We start from the raw sequence: 24,987 nt of genomic DNA on the forward strand, positions 1-24,987 counted from the left end.
TCATCTGTAGATAAATGTTAAATTTAGAACTAATAGTGAATAATCAGAATTCGCTGCTATAGAATGCAGCACTGTAACGGACCGTTTCAGCAGACAAGGGGTTAAAATCCGTTTAGGCGATATGCCCCTTTCCGAGAGACAGGCACAGCTACTGCAGAACACCAACCTCCCAAACTGGATACAAAATAGCACTCCAAACTGGAACCTCACAAATAGCTGCCAGCAGACGAACAGGAAAAGCATACAGTCAGCTTACACTCCTGGCAATCAGTCTCCAACAGCATACAGGGAATCCCCCCAATAACGAGACAAGGCTCCGTGTTGAAGGTCAGCAGTGGTCTGATGTGCTGGCACACCCAGCCTGGTTTTTATTACAGTTTTGCAAATACAGAACAGATACAACACATCCCCACAATGCATCATGGTTTCCTCCTCTCTGTCCCAGAGACAACCAAAGGCAATCCAATTATCTCTCAGGACAAAGGGAGATCACCAATACACATGTGGAGACAACAGGACAGACATCACCATTTAAACACACAATGGCACACCCCCACAGCAAACACAGACATTTAACATATCCCCAGATAGCTCAAGTCTGAGTGCATATCATTAGGTGAATGGCACTCAGAATACACGAATACAATAATATTAGCTATCTGGGTGCCCTCACATAACATACAATTTAACCGAACGCATAATAACATAAAATACAATTCTACAGACAGATTTAAGCTGTGCGGCCGGTCTGTTTTCTCCTTTAAAGTTACTATGGGCCATAATCCTGAGGCAAGAGGCTTTTAAACAGCCCTCTCCAAAACCCAGTGGCGAGGTTGGTTTCGCCACAAGCACAATATACTTTGATATATGCACAATAATAAATGGATCAATGCAGTGAATTAAAACATAACCTTTTTTTACAGAATGAGTTAAAAAATATTCCATAAAAAGCACAATAATCACTTGATTACAACAACTTCCATAAAACAATTGGCACTAAACAACTTCTGTGCGATTTTCAAAACTCCCTAGTTTACCCCACTATCCATTGGAGGAATTTCCTTTGTGGGTTTCCCCCATATTAATCAAAGGAGTGGGCTGGCACAGGCATCGGTAGTAGCAGATCAATGGTAGAAAATAAAGCCAGTCATGGAATCAAGGATTGAATACATAGAGTGGCAAGAGAGTCGAGTGGCACAGGATAAAACACATAGAATACAATACTGGTGGCTTTGGTGGCTGCTTAGAAATCCCAGCTGGCATTCAATAGTAATAATAATAATGCTGATCTTTTTTATATAGCACCATGATATTCCACCATGCTTTACATTGAGAGGGTTCATGAACAAATCGTACATTACCTAGCAACAAACAAGTCAACAATTAAAACAAAAGGAGTGAGGGGTAGCGATGGGCCACTCTAAAAAGATGTGTTTTTAGGGAGAGCCTAAAACTGTTGGAGATGGAAATTAACCTAATTGCTTTGGGTAAGGCATTCCAGAGCATTAGTGCAGCTCAAGAGAGGTTTTGTGAATGGAAATGAGAGGTCTGGATTGGTGGATGTTAGTCTTAAACAGTTAGTCTCATCTCTACCTGATCACCAGGCGTCCAGGAAACAGTGGAGCAGCTTAGTGCTTTTCTGTTTCAGTAGTTTTCATTGCAGTTCATGGGAGGTACGGAAGCAGTGTAGCACAGCAAGCTATGCTATTTCCGAGTTATGGAAACAGTATATCTTGCTGTGCCACCCTCTATATATTTTTTTTTTTTTAAGTCGCAAACTCACTCCGCTGGGGGGAGAGGGGGGGGGGGGGGACTGGAGGAGTAATATTTATAGACAAAAGTGTTTAATTTATCAGATGTTGCATGTTTGATAAACCTGACACTAAATACCCCAACACAGACTAAAACCTAATTGATTTCAAATTAGGGCTGGGCGATTAATCAAATTAATTCACCCTTTTAGTTTCCAGCTATATACAGTATATTATATATATTTATAGAATAGAATAATCACATTATTTTCTTCTGGGGGCGCTATATCAGCACTGCCTGTATACTGTCTTCAGTCCCTGTTGCTCACGCAATTAATTCTAGCATGGGCTGCCATTAATCCTGGCACAGGCTGTGCTAATACAACGCTCCAGATCACCGCTGGAGCCCGGCACCGACTGTAGAAAAATCCAATGCCAGCTGCTTAATCACCTCCGGACCGCCTAACGCAGATGTGCGGTCCGGAGGCGGCAGCCCTGCGCACGACGACACATATACGCGTCATCTCGCGAGGGCCGGGATTTCCTGTGACCGCGCGCACACAGGCGCGCGCGCTCACAGGAAAAGAAGGTAAGCGAGTGGATCTCCAGCCTGCCAGCGGCGATCGCTCGCTGGCAGGCTGGAGATCCGAATTTTTTAACCCCTAACAGGTATATTAGACGCTGTTTTGATAACAGCATCTAATATACCTGCTACGTGGTCCCTTTTGTTAGGATCGACCACCAGAGGACACAGGCAGCTCAGTACAGTCGCACCAAACACCACACTACACTACCCCCCCCCCCCGTCACTTATTAACCCCTTATAAACCCCTGATCACCCATGATCACCCCATATAAACTCCCTGATCACCCCCCTGTCATTGATCACCCCCCTGTCATTGATCACCCCCCTGTCAGGCTCCGTTCAGACGTCCGTATGATTTTTACGGATCCACGGATACATGGATCGGATCCGCAAAACACATGCGGACGTCTAAATGGAGCCTTACAGGGGGGTGATCAATGACAGGCGGGTGATCACCCATATACACTCCCTGATCACCCCCTGTCATTGATCACCCCCCTGTCACTTGATCACCCCCCTGTAAGGCTCCATTCAGACGTCCGCATGTGTTTTGCGGATCCGATCCATGTATCCATGGATCCGTAAAAATCATACGGACGTCTGAATGGAGCCTTACAGGGGGGTGATCAATGACAGGGGGGTGATCACCCATATACACTCCCTGATCACCCCCTGTCATTGATCACCCCCCTGTAAGGCTCCATTCAGACGTCCGTATGATTTTTACGGATCCATGGATACATGGATCGGATCCGCAAAACACATGCGGACGTCTGAATGGAGCCTTACAGGGGGGTGATCAATGACAGGCGGGTGATCACCCATATACACTCCCTGATCACCCCTTGTCATTGAAATTCTGGAGTATAGTGTAAGCAAGTAATGCAATGTCTTTTATAGTGGTAGACCACTTCATCTGTAGATAAATGTTAAATTTAGAACTAATAGTGAATAATCAGAATTCGCTGCTATAGAATGCAGCACTGTAACGGACCGTTTCAGCAGACAAGGGGTTAAAATCCGTTTAGGCGATATGCCCCTTTCCGAGAGACAGGCACAGCTACTGCAGAACACCAACCTCCCAAACTGGATACAAAATAGCACAAAATGATTTTTACGGATCCATGGATACATGGATCGGATCCGCAAAACACATGCGGACGTCTGAATGGAGCCTTACAGGGGGGTGATCAATGACAGGCGGGTGATCACCCATATACACTCCCTGATCACCCCCCTGTAAGGCTCCATTCAGACGTCCGTATGATTTTTACGGATCCATGGATACATGGATCGGATCCGCAAAACACATGCGGACGTCTGAATGGAGCCTTACAGGGGGGTGATCAATGACAGGCGGGTGATCACCCATATACACTCCCTGATCACCCCCTGTCATTGATCACCCCCCTGTAAGGCTCCATTCAGACGTCCGCATGTGTTTTGCGGATCCGATCCATGTATCCATGGATCCGTAAAAATCATACGGACGTCTGAATGGAGCCTTACAGGGGGGTGATCAATGACAGGGGGGTGATCACCCATATACACTCCCTGATCACCCCCTGTCATTGATCACCCCCCTGTCATTGATCACCCCCCTGTAAGGCTCCATTCAGACGTCCGTATGATTTTTACGGATCCATGGATACATGGATCGGATCCGCAAAACACATGCGGACGTCTGAATGGAGCCTTACAGGGGGGTGATCAATGACAGGCGGGTGATCACCCATATACACTCCCTGATCACCCCCTGTCATTGATCACCCCCCTGTAAGGCTCCATTCAGACGTCCGTATGATTTTTACGGATCCATGGATACATGGATCGGATCCGCAAAACACATGCGGACGTCTGAATAGAGCCTTACAGGGGGGTGATCAATGACAGGCGGGTGATCACCCATATACACTCCCTGATCACCCCCTGTCATTGATCACCCCCCTGTCATTGATCACCCCCCTGTAAGGCTCCATTCAGACGTCCGTATGATTTTTACGGATCCATGGATACATGGATCGGATCCGCAAAACACATGCGGACGTCTGAATGGAGCCTTACAGGGGGGTGATCAATGACAGGCGGGTGATCACCCATATACACTCCCTGATCACCCCCTGTCATTGATCACCCCCCTGTCATTGATCACCCCCCTGTAAGGCTCCATTCAGACGTCCGCATGTGTTTTGCGGATCCGATCCATGTATCCATGGATCCGTAAAAATCATACGGACGTCTGAATTGAGCCTTACAGGGGGGGTGATCAATGACAGGGGGGTGATCACCCTGATCACCCCCTGTCATTGATCACCCCCCTGTAAGGCTCCATTCAGACGTCTGCATGTGTTTTGCGGATCCGATCCATGTATCAGTGGATCCGTACAAATCATACGGACGTCTGAATGGAGCCTTACCAGGGGGGTGATCACCCTGATCACCCCCTGTCATTGATCACCCCCCTGTAAGGCTCCATTCAGACGTCCGCATGTGTTTTGCGGATCCGATCCATGTATCAGTGGATCCGTAAAAATCATACGGACGTCTGAATGGAGCCTTACCAGGGGGGTGATCAATGACAGGGGGGTGATCAGGGAGTCTATATGGGTGATCACCCCCCCCCTGTCATTGATCACCCCCCTGGTAAGGCTCCATTCAGACGTCCGTATGATTTTTATTGAGTCCATGAAAGATTAAAATTTTTGTCCTAAGTTAGCGGAAAGTGAGACTTTGTGAGAAAAAAACAAAAAAAAAATCAATTTCCGCTAACTTATGCAAAAAAAAAAAAAATTTCGATGAACTCGCCATGCCCCTCATTGAATACCTTGGGGTGTCTTCTTTCCAAAGTGGGGTCACATGTGGGGTATTTATACTGCCCTGGCTTTTTAGGGGCCCGAAAGTGTGAGAAGAAGTCTGGAATATAAATGTCTAAAAATGCCCTCCTAAAAGGAATTTGGGCACCTTTGCGCATCTAGGCTGCAAAAAAGTGTCACACATCTGGTATCGCCATACTCAGGAGAAGTTGGGCAATGTGTTTTGGGGTGTCATTTTACATATACCCATGCTGGGTGAGAAAAATATCTTGGTCAAATGCCAACTTTGTATAAAAAAATGGGAAAAGTTATCTTTTGCCAAGATATTTCTCTCACCCAGCATGGGTATATGTAAAATGACACCCCAAAACACATTCCCCAACTTCTCCTGAGTACGGCGATACCAGATGTGTGACACTTTTTTGCAGCCAAGGTGGGCAAAGGGGCACACATTCCAAAGAGCACCTTTCGGATTTCACAGGCCATTTTTTACAGATTTTGATTGCAAGGTAATTCTCACACATTTGGGCCCCTAAATTGCCAGGGCAGTATAACTACGCCACAAGTGACCCCATTTTGGAAAGAAGACACCCCAAGGTATTCCGTGAGGGGCACGGCGAGTTCCTAGAATTTTTTATTTTTTGTCACAAGTTAGCGGAAAATGATGATTTTTCTTTTTTTTTCTTTTTTCCTTACAAAGTCTCATATTCCACTAACTTGCGATAAAAAATTCTAGGAACTCGCCATGCCCCTCACGGAATACCTTGGGGTGTCTTCTTTCCAAAATGGGGTCACTTGTGGCGTAGTTATACTGCCCTGGCAATTTAGGGGCCCAAATGTATGAGAAGAACTTTGCAATCAAAATGTGTAAAAAAAAATGGCCGGCGAAATCCGAAAGGTGCACTTTGGAATATGTGCCCCTTTGCCCACCTTGGCTGCAAAAAAGTGTCACACATGTGGTATCGCCGTACTCAGGAGAAGTTGGGGAATGTGTTTTGGGGTGTCATTTTACATATACCCATGCTGGGTGAGAAAAATATCTTGGTCAAATGCCAACTTTGTATAAAAAAATTGGAAAAGTTGTCTTTTGCCAAGATATTTCTCTCACCCAGCATGGGTATATGTAAAATGACACCCCAAAACACATTCCCCAACTTCTGAGTACGGCGATACCAGATGTGTGACACTTTTTTGCAGCCAAGGTGGGCAAAGGGGCACATATTCCAAAGTGCACCTTTCGGATTTCGCAGGCCATTTTTTACACATTTTGATTGCAAAGTACTTCTCACACATTTGGGCCCCTAAATTGCCAGGGCAGTATAACTACCCCACAAGTGACCCCATTTTGGAAAGAAGACACCCCAAGGTATTCCGTGAGGGGCCTGGCGAGTTCCTAGAACTTTTTTTATTTTTTGTCGCAAGTTAGTGGAATATGAGACTTTGTAAGAAAAAAAAAAAAATTAAAATAAAAATCATCATTTTCCGCTAACTTGTGGCAAAAAATAAAAAGTTCTATGAACTCACTATGCCCATCAGCGAATACCTTAGGGTGTCTACTTTCCGAAATGGGGTCATTTGTGGGGTTTTTCTACTGTCTGGGCATTGTAGAACCTCAGGAAACATGACAGGTGCTCAGAAAGTCAGAGCTGCTTCAAAAAGCGGAAATTCACATTTTTGTACCATAGTTTGTAAACGCTATAACTTTTACCCAAACCATTTTTTTTTTTGCCCAAACATTTTTTTTTTTATCAAAGACATGTAGAACAATAAATTTAGCGAAAAATTTATATATGGATGTCGGTTTTTTTTGCAAAATTTTACAGCTGAAAGTGAAAAATTTCATTTTTTTGCAAAAAAATCGTTACATTTCGATTAATAACAAAAAAAGTAAAAATGTCAGCAGCAATGAAATACCACCAAATGAAAGCTCTATTAGTGAGAAGAAAAGGAGGTAAAATTCATTTGGGTGGTAAGTTGCATGACCGAGCGATAAACGGTGAAAGTAGTGTAGTGCCGAAGTGTAAAAAGTGCTCTGGTCATGAAGGGGGTTTTTAGCTAGCGGGGCTGAAGTGGTTAAAGGGGTTGTCCAGGTTCAGAGCTGAACCTGGACATACCTCCATTTTCACCCAGGCAGCCCCCCTGACATGAGCATCGGAGCAGTTCATGCTCCGATGCTCTCCTTTGCCCTGCGCTAAATTGCACAGGGCAAAGGCATTTTTCTGAGTTCCGGTGACGTACCGGGGCTCTCTATGGGGCTGACAGGAAGCCCGGTGACGTCACCGGCACTGATGGGCGGGATTTGGCTCTGCCCTAGCCAGTAAAACGGCTAGGGCAGAGCTAAAGCCCGCCCCTCAGAGCCGGTGACGTCACCGAACACACCGCTGGGCGGAAGTTACCGCCCGGCAGTGTGTTATTGAAAACACAAGAGCCTGTGCCCTGCGCGATCTAGCGCAGGGCACGGGAGCGCATCGGAGCATGAGATGCTCCGATGCTAGGCTCAGGGGGGCTGCCGGGGTGAAAATAAGGGTAAGTCCGGGTTCAGCTCTGAACCCGGACAACCCCTTTAACTCCATGTATGCCATGGTAGCAACTACGGCTTCTAAGCAGTTAACAGTTAAAGGGGTTTTCCGAGTTATAAAAAAAAATATAGCACTGTAAATCTGATGGTCAGCAATATACACAATCTACCGTAAGCAAGTTTTAGGCAAAAAAATAAATAACATTTCCTAATTTCCCTAGTTCTTTTCTGGCCCTTTGTTTACCTGCAATAACAGGTTTTCCTCATGAATATTTGTGGGCATCAAAAAAGACTGCCCCTCCTCCAGCTCTGCAAAGGTAGTGAATAAAAGCGCTGCCCTGAGTGACACGTCTAACTGCTGGGATAGTCAGTAACATGTTGTATGTGTAGGACTACAAGTCCCAGCTGTACAATCATACTGTTGATACACACAGGATCTTCCCCCTATTTGTTCTTGTCCAATACTCTGCAGAACTTTTCCAATCTGTCAGCTCTGTGTCTGCAGGATGAGGAAGGAAGATCCTGAGAATTAGTCTCTTCACTGCATGCAGCTGCTCAGAAAAGCCTCCAGCCCTGAGTATATGCTGCTGATGGTAGAAGGGGTTAAAGTTTCCTGAAGAATCCAATGGGAGGGAGACAGGGCAAACAGCAGATGGCAGTGCAGGGGGGCGTGGCCAGCACAGTGAGGTCTTGTGCACAGACACAGATCTGCTCCCCAGGAATGTGCACAAAACATCATCAGAGCAGGGTGCCCACCTTACTGAGAACAATGATGTTTTAATATATGCAAATGAGCCACTAGAAGCAACGGGGGCATTACCATTACACCTAAAGGCTCTGCTCTCTCTGTAACTGCTGTGCCCTCTGCACTTTGATTGACAGGGCCAGACAGTGATGACATTTACACTGCTTGTCCTGTCAGTCAAAGTGGAGAGGGTACAGCAGCTGTAGAGAGAGCAGAGCCTCTAGGTGTAATGGTAACATCCCCGCTGCTTCTAGAGGCTCATATGCATATATTAAAACATAATTTTTCTCAGTAATACAGGCACATATGAACATGGGACCAACACTGAGGTTTTCAGCTGCCAAGCGCACATGCAACTGGTCAGCCAGTTTGACAGGTACATGACTCATGACGTATCCCGCCCAGCTCTGGGGTTGGATGCTGAGCAGGAACCTGATTAGCTCAGCTTCCCTACTCACTAATAGGCCTACCTGTCGGGGCTTGAATGGTCAGCGTGGCAACATTACCAGCACATCCCTGCACAGAATCTGACAGCTAGGTATAAATGTAATAACCTTTTATTGTCCTGAAAACTGCTAAACATGTTTTACTCATTTTACCACCTTACTACTAACTTTAACCTAAAAAATCTGTAACAGAACCTTCAGGTACCATGTGCAATTTATAATACTGGTGTCTGCTTATGTGGCAGAAGAGCTGTGACTGTTACCTGTGTTCCCTGTGTTACCTGTAAACCATTGCCAAGTGTTTTAATCTATTCAATTTACCAAGACTACTAAGAGCCTCTTTTATGTTTTCAGAGCTATCTCTCACAAAACTGTTAGCCTGCCATTCTCCTCGGTCAACCATAGACAATCGAGAGAAGATCCTGCACCCAGCTCATATAACCATATACCAGATTTCACTCTGCGGCCTGGCCAGTTTAATGTTATACTTTGTGTTGACTTCATTGAAACCACAGGGTAAGGCTTGTAAAACTTTTGTTTGGTATACATTTGTTAACTATGTGCTATCATGATCAGCAGCAGCAACAGTTTGATTATTTTTAACATCATTCTGACCCGTGTCCAAATAATTATCAAATGGACAACCCCTTTAACTCTGCTCTTCTTGTTGGTATCTAACTGGAAATATTATCTTATTTTAAAGTTTTTGAGTTGAAAGAGTCCTGCACCAAGGGTGTGATTTATTAAACAGAAATACACCTAGATTAGTCGTATTTCTGGCACAGATGATGGCACAAAGTTCCTCACTCCAGGTCTAAAAATAAAAAGCGTAGAAAATAGTCTAAATGTAACCCTAGAAAATGGTCTCAATGTAAGTCAGATAGAAAGCTGTGTTACATTTAGAAGCAGTGGCGGAAGTTATGTCGAGATCCACCCCTAGTGCAGGTCTTTATTAAGACCGGCGTCTAAAACGCTGGTCTTAATAAATGAGCCCCTTAATAACTATTTAAAGACTGAGACTGGATGTATATTTTTGTTTAATGACAGGACAGCACTGCAGTCTTCTTTCTGCTCTGAAAGCACAGCGTTGTACATTGTATAGCGGCTGTGCTTGGTATCACACTTAGCCCTATTTACTTCAGTAGGGCTGAGCAGCACCTAGGCCACGTGACCGATGAATGTGCTGGCCTTTCGAAAAGCTGTTAGAAGGCTGTGGCACCACTGTTAGCCGGTGTTGTGATATTTCCCTACCTGTGAAATTTCCCTACATTCGTCACTTCCTGTTGTGGCGCAGCCGCACCGGACATGATGTTCCCAGCTTTGGAAGGAGGTGTGCCGTGCCGCGCAGGCGCACAACAACGGGGTAGGAAAATTTTACACCAGCGTTCACCGCGCTTGTGCAGTGAGTGGTAGGGAGATTGGCCATCAGATCTCCCTACCCCCACACTGCGCAGGCGCGGTGATCAGATGGATGTTCGGTATAAGAGATCTTCCTGTCCGCTGGTGCTCACACGCGGTGTATCCTGACAGGAGTGGTTAGCCGTGCTTGCGCACTGGCCCGTAATTTTTCCCTACCCTCTAACCGCTGGTGAGGCTCCTGGCGCATGCACAGTGTCGGCCGGTGTCCAGCTGAGGCGCATTAGGTGGCCCCTTCTCCCCAACTCTGGTATGAAATTTCCCTACCCAGTTGTGCTCCTGCGCGGCGCGGCACACCTTCCAAAGCTGGGAACGTCATGTCCGGTGCGGCCACGTCACAACAGGAAGTGATGGTAGGGAAATTTCACGGGTAGGGGAAATATCACGGAACACTGGTCAGCTGTTTGAGAAGGCAGTGGCGCTCACAGACGTGCCACAGCCTTGTAGCAGATTTTCGTAGGCCAGTGGCAACACATCAGTATTTAAATTTTGGAAAACCCCTTTGACTATCATTCTGAATTTGGTGACAGTTGTTCTTTAACCTCTTTCCACTCTCAGACGTACCATTGCATCATGGCAGCAGGTTGTCCCCGTTCCATGCTGTAAAAGTACGTTGTGACCGTAGATTTCAGGTACTGGCTGTATTATACAGCAGGCATCTGGCTCTAATTGCTGTGATCAGCGATAACTCCTATTCCAGCAGTTTAATAGTGACCGCAGCATCTGAGTGGTTAGTCACAATTAAGGGAAATGCCTTTGTCCTCAGAACGACACCCCACAATCACAGTCCAATAAAGTTTAAAAAAATATTAAAAAATATATATAAATATTAAACATTCAAAAACTCCTCATTCAGCTATGTTGACAAAAAAAAACTTTTGAAATAATCTAAAAAAAAAAAAAACAGATAGCCTTATGTTCCAAAGTAGGCTGCGTCTTCAAGTGGAATCTATTACCACGATTATCTGCGATAATAAATGAGTTAAGGAATCCAAATAATTTTTTTATCTACCTTCTGCCCCCCATTTCCTCTGTTGTCAGTTGTGACTCATATCCGGCTTATTTCTCATCCTAATGTGCTTAATGTGCTTGTTACAATGCATAACCTCCATCCTCCTCTTATCAGCCATGGACCTACAGACCCTATTAGAGGCATGTTTCGGGTGCATTAGAGCCAGAAACATTTTGATTCTGATCAGGTAGATGTGTTGAGGCCATCTCCTCAGATATTTTATTGGATTACAAATAAGGCCTCTTTCATACAACCGTATGGCTTTTTCAGTGTTTTGCGGTCCATTTTTCACGGATTCATTGTTCCGTTTTTTTTTTGTTTCCGTTGTGTTTCCTTTTCTGTTCCATTTTTCCGTATGGCATATACAGTATACAGTAATTGCATAGAAAAAATTGGGCTGGGCATAACATTTTCAATAGAAGGTTCCGCAAAAACGGAACGGATATGGAAGACATACGGATGCATTTCCGTATGTGTTCAGTTTTTTTTGCAGACCCATTGACTTGAATAGAGCCACGAAACGTGATTTGCGGGCAATAATAGGACATGTTATATCTTTCAACGGAACGGAAAAATGGAAATACGGAAGCGGAATGCATACGGAGTACATTCTTTTTTTTTTTTTTTTTGTGTGTGGAACCATTGAAATGAATGGTACCGTATATGGAACGCAACAGTGTTTAACCCCTCCCTGACATCCACCGGGTCTTTAATCGTGGCACTCTACTCCATCAGGAAAAGGGTTAAAGCTGCACTGAAATACATTGTCGGGACTTTTGTGCATGCGAACGGGAGTCCTATCCATTGTGTTAGAAGTATAGACTGCATATTTCTGCACAGTTTTGAATGCCGACAGCAGGGTAACGAGGCGTGGGGTTCAGGGTAGTAGGAAATTTTTAAAAAAATCTGATCTGGACTCCTTATGTACAGTACTACTCGTGCATTGCTGCAGACAATAGTCCAGAATCATGATAACCCATTAAAGAGAATCTGTCAACTTGCAGTAATTGTTCACAGCAAAATGGGTTTCCCATCAACTTTTTCAGGGGTGCAGCACATAGAAAACAGGAATTGGTTTCAGAACTTAAAAGAAACGGAGTCAATTTTGATGTACGCAAACTACACATTGGAGACTTTCTGTGGATAGCACAAGAGAAAGTGCAACCAGTGCCAGGTAAGTGAAGAACTGCTGCTGAAATAAAAATATCTATATTATAAAAATCAATGTCTGTCTGTCCATCTGTCCTCTATAGGCATCCAGACACCTGAACCATTGGACACCAAATTTGGCACATAGGTACATTGGGTGTCTAGGAATGTTTTCGTAAAGGTCTCAGTTCCCTAGGATGTACCGATGTTGAGATATTCCCAAAAAATGTATTAGCCAATAAGAGCTTGCAGGTCCTTCACTTATATCCTAACTGACATACACATGCCCGTATTAGCCAATAAAAGTTTGCAGGTCCTTCACTTATATCCTAACTGACATACACATGACCCGTATTAGCCAATAAAAGTTTGCAGGTCCTTAGTTGCCATAACAGCTCAGCTATTTTTCTTTACTGTTATAGGTCACTGTTAAGGGGGACAGTGCGCTGTGGAGGTCACTGTTAAGGGGGTGGGGTGCTGGAGGTCACGGTTAGGGGGGCAGGGTGCTGTGTTCAGGGGATGGTGCTGTGAAGGTCACTGTTAAGAAGGCGTGGTGCTGTGGAGGTCACTTTTAAGGGGGTGATTTCTGGAGGTCACTGGCAAGGGAACAGGGGACAGGGCACTGTGGAGGTCACTGGCAAGGGAACAGGGCACTGTGGAGGTCACAGTTAAGGGGGCAGGGTGCTGTGAAAGTCACTGTTAAGGGGGTGGGATGCTGTGGAGGTCACAGTTAAGTGGGTGGAGAGCAGTAGAGGCCACTGTTAAGGGGGAGGCATTGTGGAGATCACTGTTAAGGGGATGAGTTGCTGTGGAGGGTACTGTTAAGGAGGGCAGGGCAATGTGGAGGTCACAAAGGGGCGGGGTGCTTAGGAGGTCACATGGTTATGGGGGACTGTTAATAAAATACACAGTATGTAACTGCCCAGTTGTATAGGTCTATTAGCGATTTCACCATAAAAATCAGGGCATGGATTGACCTCTAGGGTACCCTTGGACCAAATCAAATATATGCAGAAACAGACCAACACTTCATATTCTGGCGGCACCGGGTTACTTTTTTTAGTATATAAATATGTATATGTGTAGTGTGCTTTATTCACCTGAGTAGTGACGTTTCAGTCCTCTTACTGGGACTATTATCAACCAAGTGAATACATACAAATGTCAAATATAGTATAGTAAGATACATAGTTTGTGCAAAGAGTGATTAAACATACATTATATCAAGAATATAATTGTGTTTTCCAAGTTAAAGTGCAAGCATATATATACTTGTGATAGTAATACATAATATCAATTACCCATTTTTAACAGAGTCAATTATACATGTGTTCATGATTATCTGAGGAATTGTGATTGCCCATAGGAACATAGGGTAGTTCAACTACAAACAGGCAAAAATCTATAGGGGGTCATTTACTATTCTGAAATACGCTTAAAGGGCTTCTGTCACCCCCCCCAAAAGTCATTTTTCATTTTTGAGTTAATTAAAATCCTTATAGTGCGATTTTTCAATATATAGTGCTCTTACCCTTTTCTGTTGTCTAGTTTCTTTAAAAACTGCACTTTTATAATATGTTAATTACCTGGCTACCAGCAAGTAGGGCGGTTACTTGCTGGTAGCCGCCGCATCCTCCTTTAAAAAAAAAAAGCCCCCTCCTCCTGTTGATTGACAGGGCCAGCGAGCGCTCTCCTCCTCTGGCTGGCCCTGTCTGCGTTCTAAATCTCACGCCTGCGCCGTACCAGTCTTCAGTCGGCGCAGGCGCACTGAGAGGAGGACCTCGCTGGCCGCTCCTTCTTCAGTGCGCCTGCGCCGATGACGTCACATCTACACCCGGCAGATTGTCAGTAACATCAAACATAAAAAGAAAAATCACGACACACAGCGTCTCACACCACTTCACACTAGCGCACGAAGGCAACCCCCTTGATCTAAAGGTCATCCCCCTAGAACAAACCCCTTCCTACTTTTATTCTTATTTTTAATAATTTTTATTTTTAATATTTTTGAAATATTTTTGAAATATTTCTCATTTATTTATAAATTCTGTTCATGAAGTACCCCATTAACACCCAAATAAATGTTAACATCCCCCCTTTCCCCACCTCCCCTTTTGTTCCCACTGATACTCGCGAACTATTAGCCCCACATCTCTTTATCCTGATCCCCACACGATGTTAGAATAAAGCAAGATAGATTTTATAGGACCCTTATATATGGCATATTATATTTATGCCACCAGAAAAGATCTTTTAATCCAATCTATCTTATTTTACCCAAATGCCCAGTCTATGTACCCCAGAGATGAATCTACCCCACTATACACAATGTCCATCTCGGATGCCCCCATAATTTTGAAGTTCAACGTGCCCATGCAGCTTAAACAGATCAACACAAGAAGCAGTGAAAACAGAGATCGCGATAACCGGAAGTCCCACATGCGTTCCAGCTTGGAACGCCAAGCCGAACTTCCGGACACGCGCCCCGCACATAGAAAAAAAGAAGGAAACTAACTACTAGACCGGACGCTACGATGCGTTCCAGTTTGGAACGCACCAACTTCCGGTCATGCGCAGATTGGCTAGAGATGGCCGCACAGATTGGCTAGAGACGCCTTCTCTCGCATATGGGCGGTCCCCAATGCAATTTTGGCACAGTTTTTTCATTTTTGGCGCCCTTTTGCCAATTAGTGTTTTAACAAACACTTCAATAAGACACTTAGGGTATAAATACCTGTGACTACAGACAGGGACACTATTGCTCCTGATGAAGGGACGTGCCTGTCCCGAAACGCGTTGAGCCGGATTTATTTGTACATACAATAAAGACCTTTGAAGAGAAGCACCCGTTTGATTGGCTGCCTTTATCCGTTAAAACTCTAAAAGCGATCCAGGCTGGGGGGGTATTCGGTTTACAGGTGTATTATGCTTATCCTGGTAAACCGCCTCCCTCGTGAAGTGAGTAAATGAACCCACGATACCACATTATTTTAATATATGTATTGGTATCCTTTTAAACAGATTTTTTACCTATTGATTTGCCTAACTGTACCACACTATATCGTGTACGATACTGCAGAACACGGTCTCTCAGGCACTCGAGACGGTGTGCAGTGATCCTACCTATGTGTACAATCTTTTAATCTTTTTTGCAGATTTTATATGTGTACAATCTTTTGATCTTTTGTGCAGATTTTATATATGTGTGTGTGTGTATGTGTGTATATATATATATATATACACTCACCTAAAGAATTATTAGAAACACCATACTAATACGGTGTTGGACCCCCTTTTGCCTTCAGAACTGCCTTAATTCTACGTGGCATTGATTCAACAAGGTGCTGATAGCATTCTTTAGAAATGTTGGCCCATATTGATAGGCTAGCATCTTGCAGTTGATGGAGATTTGAGGGATGCACATCCAGGGCACGAAGCTCCCGTTCCACCACATCCCAAAGATGCTCTATTGGGTTGAGATCTGGTGACTGTGGGGGCCATTTTAGTACAGTGAACTCATTGTCATGTTCAAGGAACCAATTTGAAATGATTCGAACTTTGTGGCATGGTGCATTATCCTGCTGGAAGTAGCCATCAGAGGATGGGTACATGGTGGTCATGAAGGGATGGACATGGTCAGAAACAATGCTGAGGTAGCCTGTGGCCAATTGGCACTAAGGGGCCTAAAGTGTGCCCAGAAAACATGCCCCACACCATTACACCACCACCAGCAGCCCTAACAGTGGTAACAAGGCATGATGGATACATGTTCTCATTCTGTTTATGCCAAATTCGGACTCTACCATTTGAATGTCTCAACAGAAATCGAGACTCATCAGACCAGGCAACATTTTTCCAGTCTTCAACAGTCCAAATTTGGTGAACTTGTGCAAATTGTAGCCTCTTTTTCCTATTTGTAGTGGAGATGAGTGGTACCAGGTGGGGTCTTTTGCTGTTGTAGCCCATCCGCCTCAAGGTTGTGCGTGTTGTGGCTTCACAAATGCTTTGCTGCATACCTCTGTTGTAACGAGTGGTTATTTCAGTCAACGTTGCTCTTCTATCAGCTTGAATCAGTCGGCCCATTCTTCTCTGACCTCTAGCATCAACAAGGCATTTTCGCCCTCAGGACTGCCGCATCCTGGATGTTTTTCCCTTTACACACCATTCTTTGTAAACCCTAGAAATGGTTGTGCGTGAAAATCCCAGTAACTGAGCAGATTGTGAAATACTCAGACCGGCCCGTCTGGCACCAACAACCATGCCAGACTTAAAATTGCTTAAATCACCTTTCTTTCCCATTCTGACATTCAGTTTGGAGTTCAGGAGATTGTCTTGACCAGGACCACAACTCTACTAGATAATCGCATTAATGAGAAATAGAACAGGTGTTCCTAATAATTCTTTAGGGGAGTGTATATGTATGTGTGTGTGTGTATATATATATATATATATATATATATATATATATACATTTTTATCCTACACATTGATATCTCTATACACATCCCTACATCCTTTATTTCACTTTTTTGCAAATACAATGCTAATGCAAAACCTATTACACACTTAAGTAGCTCGATACCAACCCACCATTATCGACCACTATTGGCGCCCAAAAGGGTTTATTCAAAAATAGGTGAGACCTGGAGTGTATCTCCACCTACCAGTCCCCCTATTTTGGCATACTACCATTTACTTATTCAGGCCATTCTGAGATTGTTTTCTCATCACATATTGTACTTCATGACAGTGGTAAAATTGAGCCAAAATTTATTTAAAAAAAATGCCAAATTTACCAAAAATTTGAAAATTTCCAAATTTCTATTTCTAGTTTTCTAATTTCTAATTTTTAGAAGCAAATCTTAAAATCTTTAAGAAAATTTTCAAAACCCAATTTTTTCATGACCAGTTCAGTTATGAACTCACTTTTTGGGACTTCCATCTTAGAAACCAACCGTAAATCACCCCATTTTAGAAACTACACCCCTCAAGCTATTCAAAACAGATTTTACAAACTTTGTTAACCCTTTAGGTGCCCCACAAGAATTAAAGGAAAATGGGAATAAAAATTCAAAATTTCACTATTTTTTTTAGCAGATTTTTAATTTGAATATATTTTTTACGGCAACACATCAAGGGTTAACAGCCAAACAAAACTCAAAATCTATTATCCTGAATCTGGAATTTACAGAAACACCCCATGTGTGCTCAAGAACTGATGTATGGGCGCACAGCAGGCTTCAGAGTGAAAGGAGCACCATATGGCTTTTGGTAAGCGGATTTAGCTGGAATGGTAATTGGGAGCTATGTCACATATGAAGACACCCTGAGGTGGCCATACAGTGGAAGCCCCCAAAAAGTGATCCCATTCCGGAAACTACACCCCTCAAGGAGTATTTCAAGGTGTGTAGTGAGCACTTTGACCCATCAGGCGTTTCACAGAATTAGGAAACACTTGGCTGTAAAAATTATTTTCCTGAAAAAGTTGCTTTACACCCACATTTTTTACTTTCACAAGGGGTAACAGGATAAAATACACATCACATTTTGTTCCCCATTTGCCCCAGAATACGGCAACACCCCATATTTGCTCAAAAAATGATGTATGGGCACACAGCAGGCTTCAGAGTGGAAGAGACCGGATTTAGCTGGAATGGCAATTGGGAGCTATGTCGCATATGAAGACACCCTGAGGTGGTCCTACAGTGGAAGCCCCCAAAAAGTGACCCCATTCTGGAAACTATACCCTTCAAGGAATATTTCAAGGTGTTTAGTGAGCACTTTGACCCATCAGGCGTTTTACAGAATTAGGGCAAACCCGCATACAGAGGGGTCCCCAAAACTCGGGCACCAGCCCGTGTGCACTCCGCATCACGTATGCACACCCACTTGAATGGGTCCGCAATCACTGAGATGCGGAACAGAAGCACGGATCGGAACCCCACGGAAGCACTACGGAGTGCTTCCGTGGTGTTACTGGCCGTGCCTCCTCACCGTAGAAAAATAGAACATGTTATATTTTTTCCGGTGCGGACAGATCACAGACCCATTCAAGTTGAATGGGTCTGGATTAGTTCCAGCCACCGCATAGATGTTGCCCTTACATTGGAGACTGCAAATTGCGTTTCCCAATGCACGGAATGGCCGTGTGAACAAGCCCTTAGGAAACACTTGGCTGTGAAGAGGAAAAATGTAAAAAAAAAAATCCAGGAAAAGTTGCTTTACAATGACATTTTTCACTTTCACAAGGGGTAACAGGACAAAATGCACCCCACATTTTTTTACCCATTTCCCCCCGAATACGGTAACACCCCATATGTGCTCAAAAAATGATGTATGGGCGCACAGCATGGCTCTAGAATCGAACAGCAAAATATGGATTTTGCTGACCTGAATTGGCAGACATTGATTTTAGGTGCCATGTCGCATTTAAAAGATTCCTGAGGTCCCCAGAAATTAAAAGAAGTGAACCAATTTTGGAAAGAGCACCCGTATTAACATTTTAATGGGTGGAAAGGGCACAGTTGTCTCACAGAAAAGAATATGTAGTGGTTGTTGGAAAGTGAATATGTAAACCAGGTGGACTAAATCAGATATATAAAGTGGAAATATTACAGGGAGCATAAAGGATGAAATTAAATTAATACTCCATGGATGAGTGGTAGATTTTAAAACACTTCTGCATGCATAGGCCAGGTTTTTCAGGGCAGGTTTCGCTGTGGTAAATTGTGTCTTTCCTTATCCCCCTTTTGGAACACACCCTGCATCTTTTTTGGGTCCTTCCCTTCCTTGCTGTCTGAGTGACTTGACCTGGAAAATGTTGCCCTGGTACGACACGAGCACCATGACTTCCAGAAGTACTGGAACCCTCCCTGGCCTTGGTTTGAAAAATTAGACCCTTGATAACCACCTCTTGGAACTGAAGTAAAGTTCCTGCGTGGCCTGAAGACTGAAATGGCACGTACGCATTGCACATTGCCATCTGTACAATGTGTACAGCCAGCTTTTTGTACCACACTTTCATTTTTTGTGTGGCACTGTAGGGCTTCAGAAGCTGATCTGAAAGATCCACCACTCCCATGTGCCTGTTGTAGTCCAGTATGCAAACTAGTTTGGGGATAGTGGTTGTGGTACCTCGTACAGGAGCAGGGGAGCTGGTGTTAGTGTGAATAGTGGTCAGTACAAGGACGTCCCTTTTGTCCTTGTACTTAACCATCAGCATGTTCTCATGGAGGAGAGCCCTGCTTTCACCCATTCTCAGTGGTTGCCCTACCAGGGATCTAGGGAGGCCTCTGATTTTTGCGCACTGTGCCTTAAGCCACAGTACCTCTGGCAGTTAGGGACATGAATAGGGATATGCTGGTATAATAGTTATCCATATAGAGGTTGTAACCCTTATCCAACAGTGGGTGCAGTAAGTCCCACACGATCTTCCCACTAACTCCTAGGACAGGGGGCATTCTGGGGGTTCTATCTGTGAATCTTCCCCTTTATAAATGTGGAACTTGTGGGTGTACCCGTAACTACTCCCACAAAATTTGTATATTTTTATGCCATACCTTGCCCGTTTGCTAGGTAGGTACTGCCAGACTCTAATCCTCCCTTTGAAAATGAATAGGGACTCATCTACACAGACATTTTTATCTGGGTTGTACACCTCAGTAAACTTGGTGTTAAAGTGGTCATTGACAGGCCTAACTTTGAACAGGCATTCAAATGTTGGGTTGTTTTGGGGGTGGGCACTGTGAATTGTCATTGTAGTGTAGGAATTTCCTAATTTACTTAAATCACTTCCTGGTCATGGTGTTACTGTAAATTCGAGTCTGGTAGAAAATGTCCGAACTCCAATATTGTCTAACGTTAGTTTTTTTTACAACGCCCATATGCAGCACGAGTCCTCAAAACGTCATCATCTCTGCTGCACTTACTGGGGTCCAACGTTCCGCACTGTGGAAAATCTCAGAGAACGTGGTCGGAAGCCAAAAGTGACACCTATGCTGGCCAGGAGGATAGTTAGAGAGGTGAAAAAGAATACAAGGATCACCACCAAGGCCATCCTGGTTAATCTGGGCTCTGCTGGTGGCAATGTCTCAAGGCAGACAATCCAACGGACACTGCACACTGCTGGGTTCCACGGATGCAGACCAAGTAGGACGCCACTTCTCCAGATAAGGCATAAAAGCTCGCTTGGCCTTTGAAAAAGCTCATCTGGACAAAGAAGTCTTCTGTGTTATGGTCAGATGAAACAAAAATGTTATTGTTTGGTCACAATGATGTTTCCTTCATTTGGCGTAAAAAAGGAGAAGCCTAATGCTTTGGGGGTGTTTTTCAGCCAATGGACAAGGGAAAAACACAGAAAAAATGCACCAAACGGATATGCCACTGACTATACTAGCTAGTCATACAAGCAGATATTAAAAGCTGGGACTTTTGACAATATATTCCTGTCAGGAACACATCGGAGCCCATCGTGCTCCCCCAATGAGAAACACGCTACAGTGTTTGGGGTTTGAGCAGTTCCCCCATATTTGCCACTATATTTCTGTGATTTTGTTTTATATGTATTGAATGTGCCTTTACCTGGCATTTAAACATTCTGTTGCACCTGGTAACCTCCATCACACGGTCTGATATGGGTGTAGCTTACAGTCTTGCTTTATTCACATTGCATTAGTTGTCCTGCTATGTGGTTGTGTGGAAGCTTGGCTGTGAGCTGGATTTTATCACCTTCAGACCGTGTTCACACCATAGTTAGCATAGTGGTAGGACCCTTGCCATGCTGAGAGACCGTGACGTGGTGCATGATGGGCTCCGATGTGTTCCTGACAGGAATATATTGGCAAAAGTCTCAGCTTTTAATATCTGCTTGTATGACTAGCTAGTATAGTCAGTGGCATATCCGTTTGGTGCATTTTTTCAGTGATTTATATAATTATATTTTCATCCGCACAATGCTCTGTTTTGTGTAGGATGCCTTTGTGGTGCATGTGGACCGCGCCGGCATCCTCCATTGTACGCATTTTTTGCTGGGGATGGTAGTTTGCTGTGGTCCACATGCGGTGGGACTGCTCCCCCAATGAGAAACACCCAGTGTTTTGGGTTTGAGCAGTTCCCCCATATTTGCCACTATATTTCTGCAATGGACCAAGGAAACCTAATCCCAGTAAACGGCACCATGAAAAAAGAGCAATACATGAGGATTCTCAACGACAACATCAGGCAGTCTGCAGAGAAACTTGGCCTTGGGCACCAGTGGACATTTCAGCATGACAATGACCCAAAACACACAGCAAAAGTGGTGAAGAAATGGCTAACAGACAACAACATTAACGTTTTGGAGTGGCCCAGCCAGAGTCCAGACTTGAATCCAATTGAGAATCTGTGGAGGGAGCTAAAGATCAGGGTGATGGCAAGAACCTGATAGATTTGGAGCTCATTGCTAACGATAAATGGGCAAAAATACCTGTGGAGACATGCAAAAAGCTGGTCTGTGATTATAGGAAGCGTTTGATTGCTGTAATAGCCAATAAAGTCTTTTCTATTGATTATTGAGAAGGGTATGAATAATTTTGGACTGGACACTTTTTGCTCAAATGTAAATAAAAGCTGAGAAATGTTTTTTTCCACAATAATGCCTCTTGTACTTCTTATCATCTTTTGGGAGACACCTATGTCATTTCCCATAAAAAAAATGACTTGCTGGTTGAATAAAAGTAACTTTAAGTCAGAATTTGCCAGGGATTTAAATAATTATGGGCAGCACTGTGTATGTGTGTGTGTGTATATATATGTATATATATATATATATATATATATATATATATACACATACACTGTGTTTATATACATATAAATAATACCAGTGAAAAATAATGGCTTCTGTGCTATGATTGCAGCTTTGGAGATATTTTCTATAAACTGAAAAGGAACTGTTCAGTTGAAGCACACTCTTACTATTGGTGTCTGCCCACCACCTCCCTGGGAATCACAGGGGGTCACATATCAATTCAAATATACTGGCTAAACAGGCGTGCTGTGCTAAGAAATACAGTGCAAACTAAACAGTTTTCTAAACTACATCTACCAGTACTGCATATGTAGACACCTTGCACCAGCAAGGTAACCAATACAGGTAGACATCTGCTACTGGTTCGTAACTTCTGTTGTTCCTTTTTAATGTCTGTAAATATTTTTATTATCAGGCCACAAAGAAATTGATGATGGTTTCTGGGGTCATCCAACTGGCATCCAATATCTCATTGTCCTCTCCTGACCATATTGCTCATCAGTTGGCCACACTATAATCTTCATTATAAATATGGATTAAACATATATTTTCACAGGACAACTAAGAATCCCACAAGCGCGGGAGGTAGTGCTGGATTATGTCATTGAAAGAAAGAGAATGGATGACCTTTGTGGAAGTATTATAGATGGTCGCTTTCGGGAACAGAAGGCAAGTTGTATGGTTTTATAGATTTAGTTTGACAACTAGTAGAAAGGTCTATTTCTGATGCTACATCACAGTTACTTATAGTGATGCCTCCTAAATTTGGCTGCCCTAGGCACCTGCCCTCATGTGCCTTGCTGCAAATACAGCCCCGATTACACTTTAGAAGGACCTATTTTTTCCCATATAATCTCAATGTTCTGTAACTTTATGCATTGAGAAATAATTCATGGATAAAGTTTTAAGTTTGTGTGTTCAGTTTTTCCGTTAGGCTTTTTTGTAACGTATGAACCAGAAAGCTAAGCATTTCTGAGAAGGAAAGACATACCATTAATAATGACTTGTAGTTTTATATCACACTAAAAGAACACTGAATAAGGTGCATATCAGAACAGTGTTTGACTGTATCATTAAATTGACCAGCTGTGGTGGCTGGGTCCTTGGGAGTGCACATAGGCACACATGCACAGAAGCTCCCATCCTGGCCACCTCATGTCTGTGCTGCATAGCCCCTGGAAACAAGCCGTGTATAATGTGATGGAAAAATGAATCAAGTCAGCAAATGAGGCAATATGGACAATCACAATACATTAGAAAATGCCTTGTATTAACTTTATTTACATGACACATTCCATTTGCTGAAGTGAGACAACCCTTTTAACCACTGAGTATATAGTTTTCACAGAACCACTAAATAAATGAATAGGTTTAGACTGGTGGCTTTTCATCAGATTTTACTTTCATCTATGTAGTTCCGGCTAAAGAGATGTGGTCTGCATCACCCAATATATCTAGTGGAAGATTATGGGTCAGCACAGCACCTAAGTATTCCTGAAAGTACCTTACAGCAAGCTATCGTGAATACACAGGTAATACATGCAATACAGAATCTGATGTGGAGCCTGGTAATGTGCTTTTATTTTGTATAATTATGCTTATATCCATTTCCTCTATATTTAATGTCAATTATTGAAGACCCCTAGGCTGCAGATGGCTACTAGTCATCATTGCTTGTAGAGATGTTCACTTGATTTAGTCATGTTAAACTGTAAGCAGGGTCGTAGCTAAAGACTCATGGGTTCTGGTGCAAGGGTTCCGCTTAGGCCCCCCTTCCCTCAGTGCTTTGTGGCCAGGAGCAGGGAAGCATATAGACTTTGTGCTGCATGAGGCAAAAATCTAAATGGCTCACCCCATGCCAAATTCTTGACCTAACCCCTTCCCTCCAGCCAGAGGTGTAACTTAACCAGAATGCACTTTCTATAATGCCGGTGTCGTCTTATGTGGCACAAGGGTCTTTGGGCCCTGTAGAGACTGCTACCTCTGTACTCCCTATAGCAGTGATGGCTATCCTTGGCACTCCAGCTGTGGTAAAACTACAACTCCCAAGATTCCCCCCTTGCTTGGCTGCTCTCATAACTCTATAGAAATAAATGGAGCATGCTGGGAGTCGTAGTTTCACCACAGCTGGAGTGCCAAGGTTAGCCATCACTGCCCTATAGCAACGCCCCTGACTCTAAGCACACTTAGGAGTCATATGCTTCCAAATAAACTGCCCCAAAATCCAGCACTCAATGACTGCTTATCTATTGAGGACAAGCACTAGCTAATGAGCCATTAATCATTATTTTAGGTGGTAGATGGATTCTTCATCAAGCGTACAAAAGATGTACGGGAGTCTGCTGCATATCTGACCATAATGACACGGTATCTGCAGACATTGTACTTGGTAAGAGCTGGAAATCTTATATTACTTGTTGTCTTTGTTCTGCCATCATTCTAAAAAGCATCATGGCAGACTGAAGTAATGGACCTGCTACTGCATGTGTGTCTGCCTTTTGTTCTTATTGATATTTATCCAATTAGATTTATTTGTATTTTGCAAGAACAACATTTGTAACTAGTATAACTTCTAGAAGTTTTCTATTTCTGATAACACCAAGCCATCAAATTATTTTACAAACAGGTTAAAAATATTCTATTTACTACAGTTCATGTCTTTAAAGGGAACCTGTCATCAACTTTATGCTGCCCATACTAAAGGCAGCATAAAGAAGAGACAGGTGAGTTGATTTTGCTGGTCTGTCATTTAAAAGTTAAAAGT

At 43.5% G+C, this 24,987-nt stretch overlaps 1 protein-coding gene across 6 annotated transcripts in view; it reads left to right on the plus strand.

Moving 5' to 3' along the window:
* The window catches only part of MUS81 (MUS81 structure-specific endonuclease subunit), a 391,902-nt gene that overhangs the window by 318,352 nt on the left and 48,563 nt on the right, over positions 1-24,987 (plus strand). For all 6 annotated transcript variants that reach the window (XM_044271087.1, XM_044271085.1, XM_044271088.1 and 3 more), the window contains 5 exons: positions 9,214-9,375; positions 12,334-12,461; positions 22,780-22,892; positions 23,639-23,755; positions 24,517-24,612. In XM_044271087.1, coding sequence (XP_044127022.1) covers positions 9,214-9,375; positions 12,334-12,461; positions 22,780-22,892; positions 23,639-23,755; positions 24,517-24,612 — 616 coding nt within the window. The remainder of the gene's footprint in view (positions 1-9,213; positions 9,376-12,333; positions 12,462-22,779; positions 22,893-23,638; positions 23,756-24,516; positions 24,613-24,987) is intronic.

The sequence above is a fragment of the Bufo gargarizans genome, chromosome 10 (genome assembly GCF_014858855.1).
Source record: "Bufo gargarizans isolate SCDJY-AF-19 chromosome 10, ASM1485885v1, whole genome shotgun sequence".
In the NCBI taxonomy this organism is placed as follows: Eukaryota; Metazoa; Chordata; class Amphibia; order Anura; family Bufonidae; genus Bufo; species Bufo gargarizans.